Source organism: Plectropomus leopardus, chromosome 13, assembly GCF_026936395.1.
Source record: "Plectropomus leopardus strain MGB_pleo_1.0 chromosome 13, ASM2693639v1, whole genome shotgun sequence".
Taxonomy (NCBI): Eukaryota; Metazoa; Chordata; class Actinopteri; order Perciformes; family Serranidae; genus Plectropomus; species Plectropomus leopardus.
The window spans coordinates 15,072,913-15,086,015 of record NC_142188.1 but is presented as its reverse complement, the minus strand read 5'-3'; the positions used below and the strand labels follow the sequence as shown (position 1 = coordinate 15,086,015).

Sequence of the window (13,103 nt, the reverse complement as noted above, 5' to 3'; positions counted from 1 at the left end):
AGCCGTCCTGCTTTTTTTTTTTCATTCAACAATTTATTCTTTAGACTTTCAGACATATTGTGTTTAAAGCAGCTCAGCTCAACCAGATCAAAGATTTCTTATTTTTAATCATAAATCGTCTCTGGCACATTTTGCTCATTCTGTCTTTCATATTTGAGGTCGTTCTGGTGGTTTTTTTTCATTACTATTCTTCGCTTTTTAGAGACACAAAAGATAGAACAATAATGCAGGGGTTATTTTGAAGTACACAAGGTCACATGAAAAATTAATGAGTTTCCTGTGGATGCTACAGTAATTAAATTAAGTCTCCTAATCTCTTAATTGAGGGTGTGAGGGATAACATGATCACCAAACTGTTACACCCCAAATATATATACATTTTTTAGGAGTAATTATTATACTTTGATATAAATCTATGTTTTCATATGCATGCAAACGTGGTTTTATGACCTATCAAATATGTGTGTGCGGTACATAGTGTCTGTCTAAAAGCAGAACAAGGTTTCAATTGATGTTTGAATCTTTTTTTATTATTCAATATATCAAAGCAAATTAATTCACAGCAAAATTGTGCTGAGGGCAGGCAGTGGCATCCAATTGAACAAATGAGCTCAAAGGGGAAAATTGGAGTTCTAAGACAGAGTTAAGAGGAGTGGCACAACTTCTTCGTTTTTTGTTTCTTTTCTTATTCATTTTCATTGGTGGCGTGGAGCTTCACTTTTCATTGTCCCAAGTTTTCAGACAGTAAAGGACTCATAGCATGAGCATGGTTGTTAAGTCGAACAACAACAGCAGTACTTATGGAACCAGCAAAACGTATTCTGGACGCAAGACCAGAGACTGCAAGCAAATGGAAGAGCGTTGAATATCAGAGCAGGAATGTGTAGTTGGTCTTTACGCATGGTTGGTTTTTCTCAGAGACAAAAATATTGAGGAACAGTGGTATTTATCAGTATTGTCTTCTTGTTAGAGGACCTGAACCATGTAGGACCTTGGTGGAGTTGACTGACTCTTCATGTCAGGTGACGTGGTTTCAGTGTTTCTTCTTACTGGACTTCTCGATCATGGTCTCCACCACCATGGAAGTCTCCTCATAACCTTTAACCTTGCGGCCATTGGAGAACTTCTCCACAGATTCCACCACTTCCAACTTCTCGTAGCTCATGGCGTCTGGGGTGAAGCTGGCAGAGCTGGTGCTGGTACTGGTGCTGGAACTGGAGCTGGAGCTGGTGCTGGCACCACGAGGTGCAGGCTTTGGAGTGGGACCACTAGGCCCGTTGTCATCCTGGCTTTTCTTGGGATGAGTGGCAGCTGGGGTGGGATCTTTGGGGCCGGAGGGTGAAGGGCCAGGGCTCGGATCTTTAGAAAGAGGTTGAGGTTCTCCGTTCTTATGCTTACCTTTACCTCCATTGTCCTTGCCCTTTCCACCCTTATTATCGTCCTTTACTCCTTCTCCTCCTCCTCCATTAGCAGGCAGAGGAGGACTGAGAGGTCTGGGGTCTGGTATGGGCTGAGGAGGTGGAGGCTGAGGAGATGGTATGAGGGGAGCGTAAGGGTCATAGGGGGGCATCATTCCGTCTCTGATAGTGACGAAGATGTGGCCTGCTGAGGGTGTGGAGGTGCAGAAGCATGGATCCGGGTAGCTGCCGTCGCCGGTGACAAGCACATAACGACCCTTGGTGTAGAAGTCGGCAATAGGCTCAGGCTTCTTGTACTTCCTCATTCTGTCTCTGACAATGTTGCAAAGAGTGTCAAAGGCTTTGCTGATCTGAGCTCCATCGGGGACATCCTGTGGAGACACTCCAGTGAGAACAGGCTTCTGCTCTGTTCTCTTCGCCCTCTCCTCCTCCACTTCCACAGATGGGATCCTCTTTGTTTCATCATCTTGAGCATCTCCAGCAGCTCCACCTCTTTCCTCCAGCCCGCTGTCAATCACATCTTTTGGAGTCAGCTCTTTCTTCTTTAGGACCTTCTTAGCCAGGATCTTCTGGCGAGGCTTGATGCTGGTGATATCTTGGATAGCCTGGGTGATATCTGGACACAAATGAGGCAACAAGTCAACAACTGGAACTGGTGAACTAAAAAGAAAAAAAAAACAACATTTTTGTATACACCAACACATTCAAGTGTTCTGGGATGCTAAAGACAAAGACAGCGCTTTGTAAGACTGAATCTCAAAGAGCGAGTATAGTTGTTTCTATTAATGGCAGCTGATTAAATAGGGACTCTCAATGTAAACCAGCTGTGATGTGCTGATGGTGCCCTTACCTCTCCCCCTGCTCGATGCAGTGGGTGTGTGAGTGTAGCGGTAATTAGTTGTGAACAGGGTAATGGGAGTGCCAATTATCGCTGAATTCAACCTGCAGGAGAGAGAGCAGTGAAATGTCACCAATGCAACAGCCATGCACTCATATTATTAGTTATTTATATTTTCAAAAAAGGAAACAACAAGTAACTTTAAATAACTAAAATATAGCTAAACTGACATAAATACTTACAGTTGGTTGTAGTACTAGTAGTGCAAACGAGGAAAACGTTTGTTGTCACATAGTGCCACCTGCTGGCTAATTCTGCATCATACATTAATCCAGCTACAACAGTTTATAAAGTGGGTAGGGTTTCCACTGTACAATTACACTCAAATTACCCATTGCGTTTTTTTGGTGGTTGGCTGTGATATAATTTGGGTCAATATTTTTACTGATCAAGAAGTTCAAGAGGATCCTCTTGAACAGTGAATTGTACAGTGAAACAATCTTAGGCAGTGTTTTTATCGCTTTTACTCATTTGTTTTGAAGCAGAAGAGACCTCTGCGGGGAATTTGGCTCCCGGTAAAAGCCTTTTGAACAATGGACACTAAAGGGATTCTAATGGGAAGAAGTTTCATCTGGTTGCAACTTACAATCCTCATCACTAGATGCCACTGAATCCTACACTCCTTTAAACAAATGCTTTGCAACTGTTGATCTATGTTTATGCTATTTTTATGATTAAACCAAGTATCCTGGTCATGATAGGACACATAAATGCATTATGTATTGTTTTATTTTATATTGGATTCACCCGAGGTCAAAATGACTGTTTCTCAGCAATTATTTCATTCATTCACCATAACTGCTTATCCTGTCATGATGAAGAAGGGCCTTCTCGTGCCAACCCAGGTTTGAACCTGGACCCTCTCACTGTGAGGTGACAATACTAACCACTACACCACTGTGCCGCCCACAGTTGTTCTAGCCTTTAGCAAAAAAGTCTTTTCAGTCAGACCTGGCATGCCTGTGTAAGTGTGTCAGTGCGTGTCAGCAACCAAATGAAGGTCATCTACCTGTTATCTTCGTTCTCGATGATCCTCTTGTACCTCTCCAGCTCGTTCTCAAGGGACGTCTGGTACATGGCCAGGTGGCGACATTCACTGGTAAACTTCTCGAGGGACCTCTCAGCTTCCTCGATCTCCTTCCGCAGAGATTCAATTTGCTCGTTGTACATCTGAATCTCATCATCGTAACTCTCCTGTGTGCTTTTGATGGATTGCTCCAACACTGCAGTCTGAAAGAAGAGACAGAGACAAGGATTAATTAAGATATTATGATGAAATAAAATAAAATTACAAAGCCACTTGAGGAAATTTAACTATGCAATGCACATTTCATTAATATCCACACTATGGCAGTTTGTATTGCTTATGAAAGGGGAAAAATCTAGAAAAGATAATAAATATGTGTAAATATAAAATCTGAATTTAACTTGTGTCAACACAAGCGTTAACTCTTCAATATTTGTGCAAATTGTGCAAATAAAAACAGTGTTCTCAGACAAATAAAACAAATATTTATTTAAGTAAAACAGGGCAATTAATAGCTCTCTATAGGGTCCAAATAGATAAGAGATATATGGTGAATGATATGATTAGAATGAAGAGCATCATTTGGCCAGATGGCAGAGGTATGTCTTTCGTCAAAACCTGCAGAAACAAAGCAGCTAACTGAAGAAACACTTATGGTGTTTTATTCCATTGAACTAAAGTGGTCCTATATGTTTACATTTCCTTCAAGGAAACACTGACTTCACTAAATTTGTAACCACCCATCTGTCAAAAGGTGGTCATGGCTGACATCTAGTGGTCCTTCTGCAGCACATTATCGAGACCGCAGGGTGAAAGCCTATTAAATGCCTTGCTCAGTAATTATTCTTAACTTATAAGAAGACAAAGTAAATAAAAAAACAGAGTAAAATGAAAATACCCAGTGAAAATTCAATCTTAAAACACATGAAACTGAAAATTAATTCAAAAATTAAAATTTCCTGGGTTCAGCAACTTAAATGCTAATAAAATAAAAACTTCTCCCAGTAGTGTTTTTTGGTTAAATGTGAGAATCTGCACATTAATCAATAATGAAAATAGGTGTATATGTGGGTGTGAAGTGGTTTTACTGGTGTCTGTCTTTCCTCTAATGTAAATATATTTAGTTTCTTTGAGAAATCCTCCTCAGTGTGTCTGTCTATTGGCTTGGTGATTAAAAGAAAAAAAATCTGCACATAATTAACATGAAACCTCTTGTTGTCATGGTGACCATGTGACCCACCTCAGTCTGTAGGCGTTGTTTCTGGGCCTGCAGCTGACAGAGGGCGCTCTTATACTCCTCCAGCTGATTCTGCAGAGAGGGCACTTTCCTCTGGGCCAGCAGCTTCTCCTGTTCCTTCACATAGAGAGCACCAATCAGTGAGAACATGCAGACATGCAGAGTGTGTCTTTACAGCATGAAGGTTACACCACACGCACAGAGACTCACAGAGCTATCGGAAAAGTCTCTTCCTGTAGTCTCACTGTATTAAAAGCTTCACTGATTGATGTTTTATTTTAAAGGCACTACAACAATTAGTTTGTTAAAAGGAGTTATGTTTTCTGTTAATCTACTCTTTAAATGAATTATTGAGCATTTAGAGTGCAGTGTACGCCAGAGTTAATCATGATAAAAGTGTCATAAGTGGTTGTTGGTTGAGCTTTACTTGTTAAACCTGGAAGATCTGTTATAAGTAGTCATGGTTCACACAATATCAAATCATTTAAGTTCATAAGAGTATATTCATTTATTTATTGGCAGCAGGGGTGTTCTTGTATGGAAAAACATTATTAAGTTTTGGACCAATTTAAACATAAAATCCAATAATGACTTCCCATTCTCATTTCCATGATTGACATGCATCATCACGGCTAATTTAATTCTAAGTTGTGATCTCCCAATCATCAACTCATAAGCCTACTATATTTAGGAAAAACAACATAAAGTTTGTGATATTACTCATTAATGTAAATATTCCTGTGCTGGATCTATCATAAAAGAGGTCAGGAGATATATATAAGGATATATAAAACGGCTAATGTTAGCCTTACCTGATGAGTAAAGCACTTTTTTGGAGCAGCAGATATGGTTTAAAAGAGTTTCATATTTTTCACAGTGACAAATGAAGTGATACAGATACTGGGTCAACTTGTCTTTAGTCTGCAGGAAACATAATATTGGTGACCAAGGGAGCCAGGGGCAGAGCAAGAGATGGCTTCTGGGGCTTCAGCCCCCAGATGTTTCTCCAAAGCCTTTAATCAATGCTATTCTCTGAAGAGATTAAATATAATTGAATAAATGTTCTTGTGTTAGTGTAATATTAAATTTAGGGTATTGAAGAACACATTTATTGGCATTTTTGGGAATCTTAGAATCTGCAATTAGAGCAGCCGGGATTATTTTGGCATGGATTTAAATGCAGCAGATTTGTCATCTTAAGGTTCATTTTGTGAACTCGCCTCCAGAATAATAACAATATGTTGTTTCATGATTAGTAATGCTGTTTACATCAAATTTCTAACCTACCTATGTTACATAACTTAAAAGTAGTAATATCAGACCATTTTTGCCTCTTTTTGATTGGCATGAGTGAAAATCAGCCAATACAGACCTGTGTTGTGATATGGTTTCAGAGTAATGAAGATACAAAATAGGATGTAGGCTCTACAAGAGGTGTTTTTCCAAGATGATGTACAGATTTTTAGGTATTCTTGAAAAATGGTGCAAGTGTCTGCTGTTAATAGGAGAAAAAAATCTCCTTTTGGGTGCATGCCCCTGAATTCCCCAAGCTTTGGGGTAAACACTGAATATTTACAATGTCTGGCCCATGTAGAGAGCCAAAAATGATAATTACTTTGAGTATTTCTCATCTACATGAAATGTATCTAAATAACACATTTTGGGGCTGATGTGGCAAAAATCCCAGATATATAATATATATATATAAGTTTCAACAGAAAAAAAGACTTTTTGTCCAGAGCACCTTCTCTGACACTTAACTGCAAACCACGACTAATCAAAAGATATATAAGCAAACATTGCTTTACATGATGATGATGATAATGGAGATTACTGTTGGACATGTCTATTCAAAAGCTTGTCTAGGTGTATGAATGTGTTGTGATCTGGTGACTGAAGAGGCCATATTATAGAATTCACATGATTTCCACACTCATCATTATGTTTTTCCAATTAGGCCACCAACTAGGTTTCCTATCTTCATTACATTTCAGCAGCTAAGAGCTATGTCTTTCTTTATTATGGCCACTGCCCATTTAACTCAACCAATTAAATAGTCACTGCACCGAGAGCAGCACTGATTTTCAGAAATGATTGTATAAATAAGACTCAAATCTGCTGCTAATGCTAGGCAACATATCTCTTAAAAAAATACCCTGCACGGCTGTTCTTCCTGGCTTAATTTTGTGTCCTGCTCAAACCGCTGGCCTGCTCATGTGTCCTCTGGACTGTTCAAGTGTCTTGGTTTTACTCTGCATGTGCAAATACACCCCGTATGCACAGTAAGACACAGACAAAAGCAGGCACAGGCAACCAAGTAGACTGAGCAGTCAGTAACCTCATCAACCCCAGATAAGTAGCCAGGGCTGACACACATGCAAACACCATCTTCTCCCCCACAGGAACCACAGCGTGCGCACACACACACACACACACACACACACACAGTGACAACATTAATGACCTCACCTCAGAGATGCCCACTGACACATTGGGAACAAGGGGAAGCGTCTGGTTGATTTGCTGTAAAATGTTTACATAGGTCTGGATCTCTGCAAGGTTCTGTCGAGGAAGATAATGCAAACAGAAAAACATAAAATATAAAACTCAGCAAAAGCAAATACATCCCTGAGTTATTCCATTTTGCAAACCCCTTGCTTATTTATTTTGCACTTAGGCGAGAGAGTGCAAGTGTCCAATAAAAGGCTTTCATTTAGCTGAAAAATAGTTATACATGGTGCAAGCATTTTTTTTTTATAGCAAAGGGATTTTCTTTTAAAATCCATTTGTGCAACAGTGTTTCAGACTGAATAATAAAGAAAAAATATATTTTGTCTCTCCAGAGGGATACTTCAAAGCTCTGGACCATAAGCCCAATATTCATGTGAGGTGAGTCCCTGTTCTTTCTCACTTAATATAGTAACAGCAGTGCCCTTTGATATGCTATCTTAATATTGCAGAGTCACTGATTATTTCATCATCAAAAGCAGTATTGGGTGCAAAGAAAAAGGGCAGAAAATGGTCAGGCATGAAAGTCTATGGAACGTACGTCTGATGCATTATGCAGTGGTCTAGTTTTCTTTTGTCTCAGCGTTTCTGTGGCCCACTGTTTTGAACCTTCAAGACATTTCTACTGCACAGAGAGGAACATCTCAGTTTTTGTCTCTCCCCTCTGGGCTTTCCTGTCATTTGTCAGCAGCTGTGAAAAGCAGTGTTACATTTTCGCTGTAATCCTTTCCACACTCGCATCACAAAAGGTAAATTGTTGCTAAAGCCCCTGGTACATCATAACACATTCTTTGGCGCCCGTGCCAGATTTTGTGCCTTGTCATTCGAGGAGTTGTGGCCTGAGGTCAAGAGTGCTCAAAAGCAACAGAAAGAAAAACACACTGTGGTCTAAAATACCACTTTGAATTACAACCACTCTGTTTTGTGGAATAGGTTTATTGACTGACTTTGAGTTATCCAATAAATCCATACAAAATATACCACCCTGAGATCAAGGAAACTGTCAGAAGGAACAATACGGGCACAATTTCTAAATGCTGTGAACCTCTCAAGAGCAATATGTCAGAGACATAAGCTGCTTTGAACAATTAAAAGAAATTATTAATGCAATTTGTCAGAGAGTGGCCTTTGAAGGCCCAGACTCTGAGAGGCATCAAAAAGTAACATGCTACTATGATCTGAGCATCACTGCAATAGCTCAAAGTCACCTCTTTATTTTCGCTTTAGAATGAAAACATATTGATTTGAACACTGCTAACGCTCAAAACAGTCTCCTCTTAGGCACTGATAAAACAGCTGGTTTCTGTAGTATTTTGTTATATTGACTTATTCTAACTTTAAGAGTTACATGTTATATAATGTACATACTTATAGAACTGTCTCAGAATAGACCAATATCACATAATTTTATCATTTACAAAGATAATTTGCAATACTGTCCCTCTGTGCACTTTTATTTCCTAGGGATGCCATGTATATAGACTACTATATAGACTATTATTATTTATGATTTAAAATATGTTTTGAGACAATCATAATACCAAGGGATGCACGATAATATTGGCATGTCATCGGTATCAGACAATATTGATTTTAAAACGATCTGAATCGGCCAACATGCTAACAATATCAGCACGTCATTGGTATCGGCAAATATCGGCTTTAAAAAGAAACGTTGGAATCGGCTGACATGCTTTTTCCTATATTGTACAATAAATTAATATTACATACACTAAAAAGCATTGTGTCTCCATCTGCTGGTGGGCCATCACGATAACAGTATGTATAATATAATGTTAATTCTGCAACAGAAGAGACTCGATGGTTACTAAAATTAAATGGGAAAAAAGTGGATATATCGATATCAGTATTGGTTATCAGCCAAATGAGTTGTTATATATCAGCATATAGGATATTAGCAAAATATCCAATATCGTGCACCCATTGTGAGGGCACCTGAATTGTGTTTCTTATCACCACACTGAAGAAAGATTTTTGATGAACATACCTAATAAACTGCAAAATGCTCTTAGTGAACATTTCTACTAAACACTGACTGGCAAGAGATTTCATTTGTTTACCCACAATATTCACTCTTGCAATACCCTACAGTATTCGCTTATAAGTACTTAAGTATAGGTTTTTGGGGCACTGTGATTAATGTGAGTTCAAAATTCATCTAAGTTTTTAGTAAAAACCTTAACCGAAGTGCTTTTTGTTACCGAACCAATGGCAAGACTCAGCATGTGAACTCCAGAGTCCAAGTTTGGACGCAGAGTTTCTTTGCAGCTGTTATATCTAAAAACACACATACTGTACAATGGAAAGACTTGTATTTTGCATAATATGACAGACAACAAACAAATAAACAAATAAACTAACAAGAACAAAAACTATAGACATGATACAGGTTAATAGGTGTCTGCTACACCTACCGGTAGGTTCAAAAGGCTGCTATAGGCCCATTAAATAGTAGGTGTGGAAGGCCCCTATTAACTTATATCTATGCTTATCACCACTGACAACAGTCAATTAATGGCCTGATAACAGCCAAATTGACTTTGGAAGGAGGTTTAATGAAATACATTTTTCATTTAATTATCCAAAATCTGGATTGTGCTGAAGGAGTTGCTTGAGACCCAGAAGTTGCACTGTAAGGTTGGTTCTATGAAAAGTGTTGTGAGATAACTTTTGTCATGAATTGGCGAGATAAATAAAATTGACTTGACTTGCCTTTTTAGTTTACGGGTATTTAATTTGGCAATTTAGCATTAATGCCACTGACCTTCTTATGTCTATCTCTGGTGGAGTTTATGTCGTCCTGCAGGAACTGTGATTGAATCTGGTACTCTAGGTTTCGCAGCAGAGCACCGTCAGCCTCCTGAAGGGGGAGAGACAAGGAGAGAAGAACAAACAACAATCAGGGACCCAGGGAAAAACACTATCAAGTTTACAGAGTGTATTTGGACCAAAGAGGATTGAATAAGATACTGCAGTACTACAGTGACATGGAAAACCCTTCAGTGTCCAACTCAGAGTCATACTGGCCATTTACATTCACAAACCTCTCTGTGGCATAATCAGTCAAAAGTAATTGTGTTAGATTTTTTACATTCAGCAATCAAAAACCCCTTGTCGTATTTGCAAATAAAATATATTTCCCTTGGAAAATGTCTAAAATATAACAAAATCAACAAAGTAAAAATCTCATTTGATTTGATCTACTCATTACTTTTTAAAAAGTACAATAATCGGCAAACCATGTCACATTTTTTCATGTTTAAATGTTGAAGAATTTTAATAAAAAATATTTCAGATGCTATCCATTTCAGTTTATATAATTGGATAACAGTTATTTAATCTATACAGTACCTTGTTTAATTGTTCCAGTGTGCTCCGGAGCTGTTCTTGATAATCACATTCATTTCTGTATCTGGAACAGAAAACAGCTCAATTATGTGTTAGTATAAAACATGAGGAGGTATAATGTGTTTTTATCATATTAAGCTGCAGCTGTCCATGATGCATGAATACTTACCTTCCATAACCTGCTTGTTCACAGTACAACAGGATGGAAGAAAAACCTCATCTTTTTCTAGAAATATGACACCTCTATGTTTGTAACGTGTTAAAGCTGCAAATCGAAACTACACGTGTTGAAATCCAGCTCTCTTCACCTGCTGACTCGACCAGAGTTGGTCAATATTCTGCTAAACTCAATCAATGATGTAGCGAGACTTTGCTGTCTGCTGATGGCTGAATACGGCTGTTTGCAGATAGTTGTAATTAAAGGTTGGATAATCTAAATCACACACACACAAACACGTGCACACCCTTTCTCTCTCTCTTTTGAGACATCTGTGTAGGAGATGCCTGCCACCACATAAAAATAATTGTGAATGGAATTTCATTGTTGCTCACAGCATTGAAAAATGGTAACTACGGATAATCCACAGACCTCATTGTGTGCAGTTTTCACTAGAACTACCCAGCTAGCAATTTTTGGTTCTAAAATAGTTCTGAGAATGGTACAATGCAACCAATGCAATGTTTTAGTAACATGTTCAGTGGAAAGTTTTGCTCCCAGATCCTTCTTATTAAAGTTAGGGTAACATTTTCTAAAACCATAGAAAATTAACAATTTTTTTGTTAACATATCAAATAACACTACATTTTCAACAAAAGAGTCTGTAATTTCAGCCCTCAATAACATGCTCTAAATGTTGCTTTGAAAATGTTCTTCCTTTGTTCTCATCTAAAATTGTGGGAATTTTTTTATAAAAGAACATTCTTTGATGTGTCACTTCTCAACATCACAAAAACATCCTCAAACTGTTGCTGTTATAATGTTATGTTGTAGTCAGCATTTAACCTTAAATCAACTTCATTTGAAATGATAAACATCCTTAAAGTTTTTTTTTTTTTTTGAATTTGAATAAAATGTTAAAACATTATTACAACTTTTAGGTAACATTAGCCAATGTTGTAGGAACATTCCCTGCTAGCTGGGTACTTTCTACTGAACAGATAGTAAAACTATTGGCATTGTGTTCTGTGGATTGCCCAGAATAACACTGAGACTCTTTCTGGAAAGAAATGCCACATTTGAATTTTTAAAAATGTTTTCAAATGCTGCTTTACAGAAATATGAGCATTACAAATTACCATACACCTCCATTACATTTAGTTGATGCATGATGTTACTAGTTGTGTGAGAAAAACAAAGTCTGTTTTTCTTTGTGTGTTTTTTGCTTTGTCTTTCGAGGTTTTGCAGTGATTTGGGTGAACAGACCCTTTAATTTACCATTACTTTAATTTGGTATTTATTCAGCATGTTTTTTAAATCTCTCTCTCTCTATCTATCTATATATACAGATATATATGATCAGATTTTTTTAGCGATTTGTGTGATTACATTTCAGTTTATAAGGCAGTAAACCGATCAAATTGCATCTATTCTGACATCTCTTAATCTAAAGTTTCCTCACTGATTTGCAAAGGAGTAACAGTTATCTGCTTTTTTTTTTTTTTAAAAAAAACCTCACTTCTCACTTCTTCAACCCTTTGAAAACTGGATCGACATCAGTTTCCACTTAGATGCATTTCACAAGTTATTTAACCCTTTGAAAACTGAGCAAACTGTTTTGATTTATTTCAAAAACATGGGGGGAAAAAAGGAAATGACCAAACTGGCAAGAAATCAGTTAAAAGGGACAAGAAAATTACCTGAAAAATGTTGTTTTGAATCAGAGGAGAGGATTATTAGAAAATCACCCATGAAATTGAGAAAAAATGTTTCAGGAGACAATATTTATATTCATAATAATTTCATTTTTAAGCTTATGTCACAGAAAAGACATCAACCCATTTTGCACGGGTTTTAAAGGGTTAAGGGTCTTGATCACTTTCTCTTACTTTTTAGGGCATTTCTATATGTTTCTGATCATCTCTGAATCATCTGACACCAATTCACCACTCTCTTACTTGCTGGTGAATTCATCCAGCATTCGGCAAGCATCTCTCAGCTCTCGCTCCAGCTTGGCGTGATCAGAGGACAGCTCCCGGATCCGCTGCCTGTTGACATCAGTCTGCTCTGTGAAGGCCTCCTCCAGGCCGCTGGCCTCTTCCATCCGCTGCAGCGTCTCCAGCTGCTTGCGGAACACGGCGTTGCGCTGCTCCAGGACTCGTGCCCTGTTGATGTACCGGGCAAAGCGGCTGTTGAGCTCCTGAAGGCTCTCCCAGCCCTGGATGGCTGAGATGCCTGCAGAGGATTCAGAGTCCGCAGGTTCCTCATCGAAGACATCTGAACGCTCATACTTTTCCTTGCGCACCTCGTGCAGGTAGCTGTGCTTATACATGGTGGTACGCTTCCCTCCCGTGGGTTGGTGGTATCCCCGGAGTGCTTGGTCCCGTTCGGCACCTTTATTGTGTGAAAACTCGGGTGCTCACCCTCCGCTGTCTCATGCTAGACTAAACGCTGCACAGCACTGGCTGCTGGCGAAATAGCCCACAAAA

The 13,103-nt window shown here is 38.5% G+C and overlaps 1 protein-coding gene across 2 annotated transcripts; it reads right to left on the bottom strand.

Annotated features, from left to right (window-relative positions):
• Window positions 1-508: 508 nt before the first annotated feature.
• On the bottom strand, window positions 509-13,103 carry bfsp1 (beaded filament structural protein 1). Of its 2 annotated transcripts, none has more exons than XM_042502121.2 (8): window positions 12,573-13,103; window positions 10,461-10,521; window positions 9,874-9,969; window positions 7,050-7,142; window positions 4,584-4,691; window positions 3,326-3,546; window positions 2,269-2,360; window positions 509-2,034 (listed from the first exon to the last, which is right to left on the bottom strand). In XM_042502121.2, exons 1-8 carry the CDS (start codon window positions 12,944-12,946, stop codon window positions 1,034-1,036), a joined length of 2,046 nt encoding a protein of 681 aa, XP_042358055.1. In that variant the 5' UTR covers window positions 12,947-13,103; the 3' UTR covers window positions 509-1,033. The 2 variants fall into 2 exon arrangements, with proteins under 2 accessions (XP_042358055.1, XP_042358054.1); XM_042502120.2 differs by having other exon boundaries at window positions 4,584-4,697; window positions 12,573-13,102.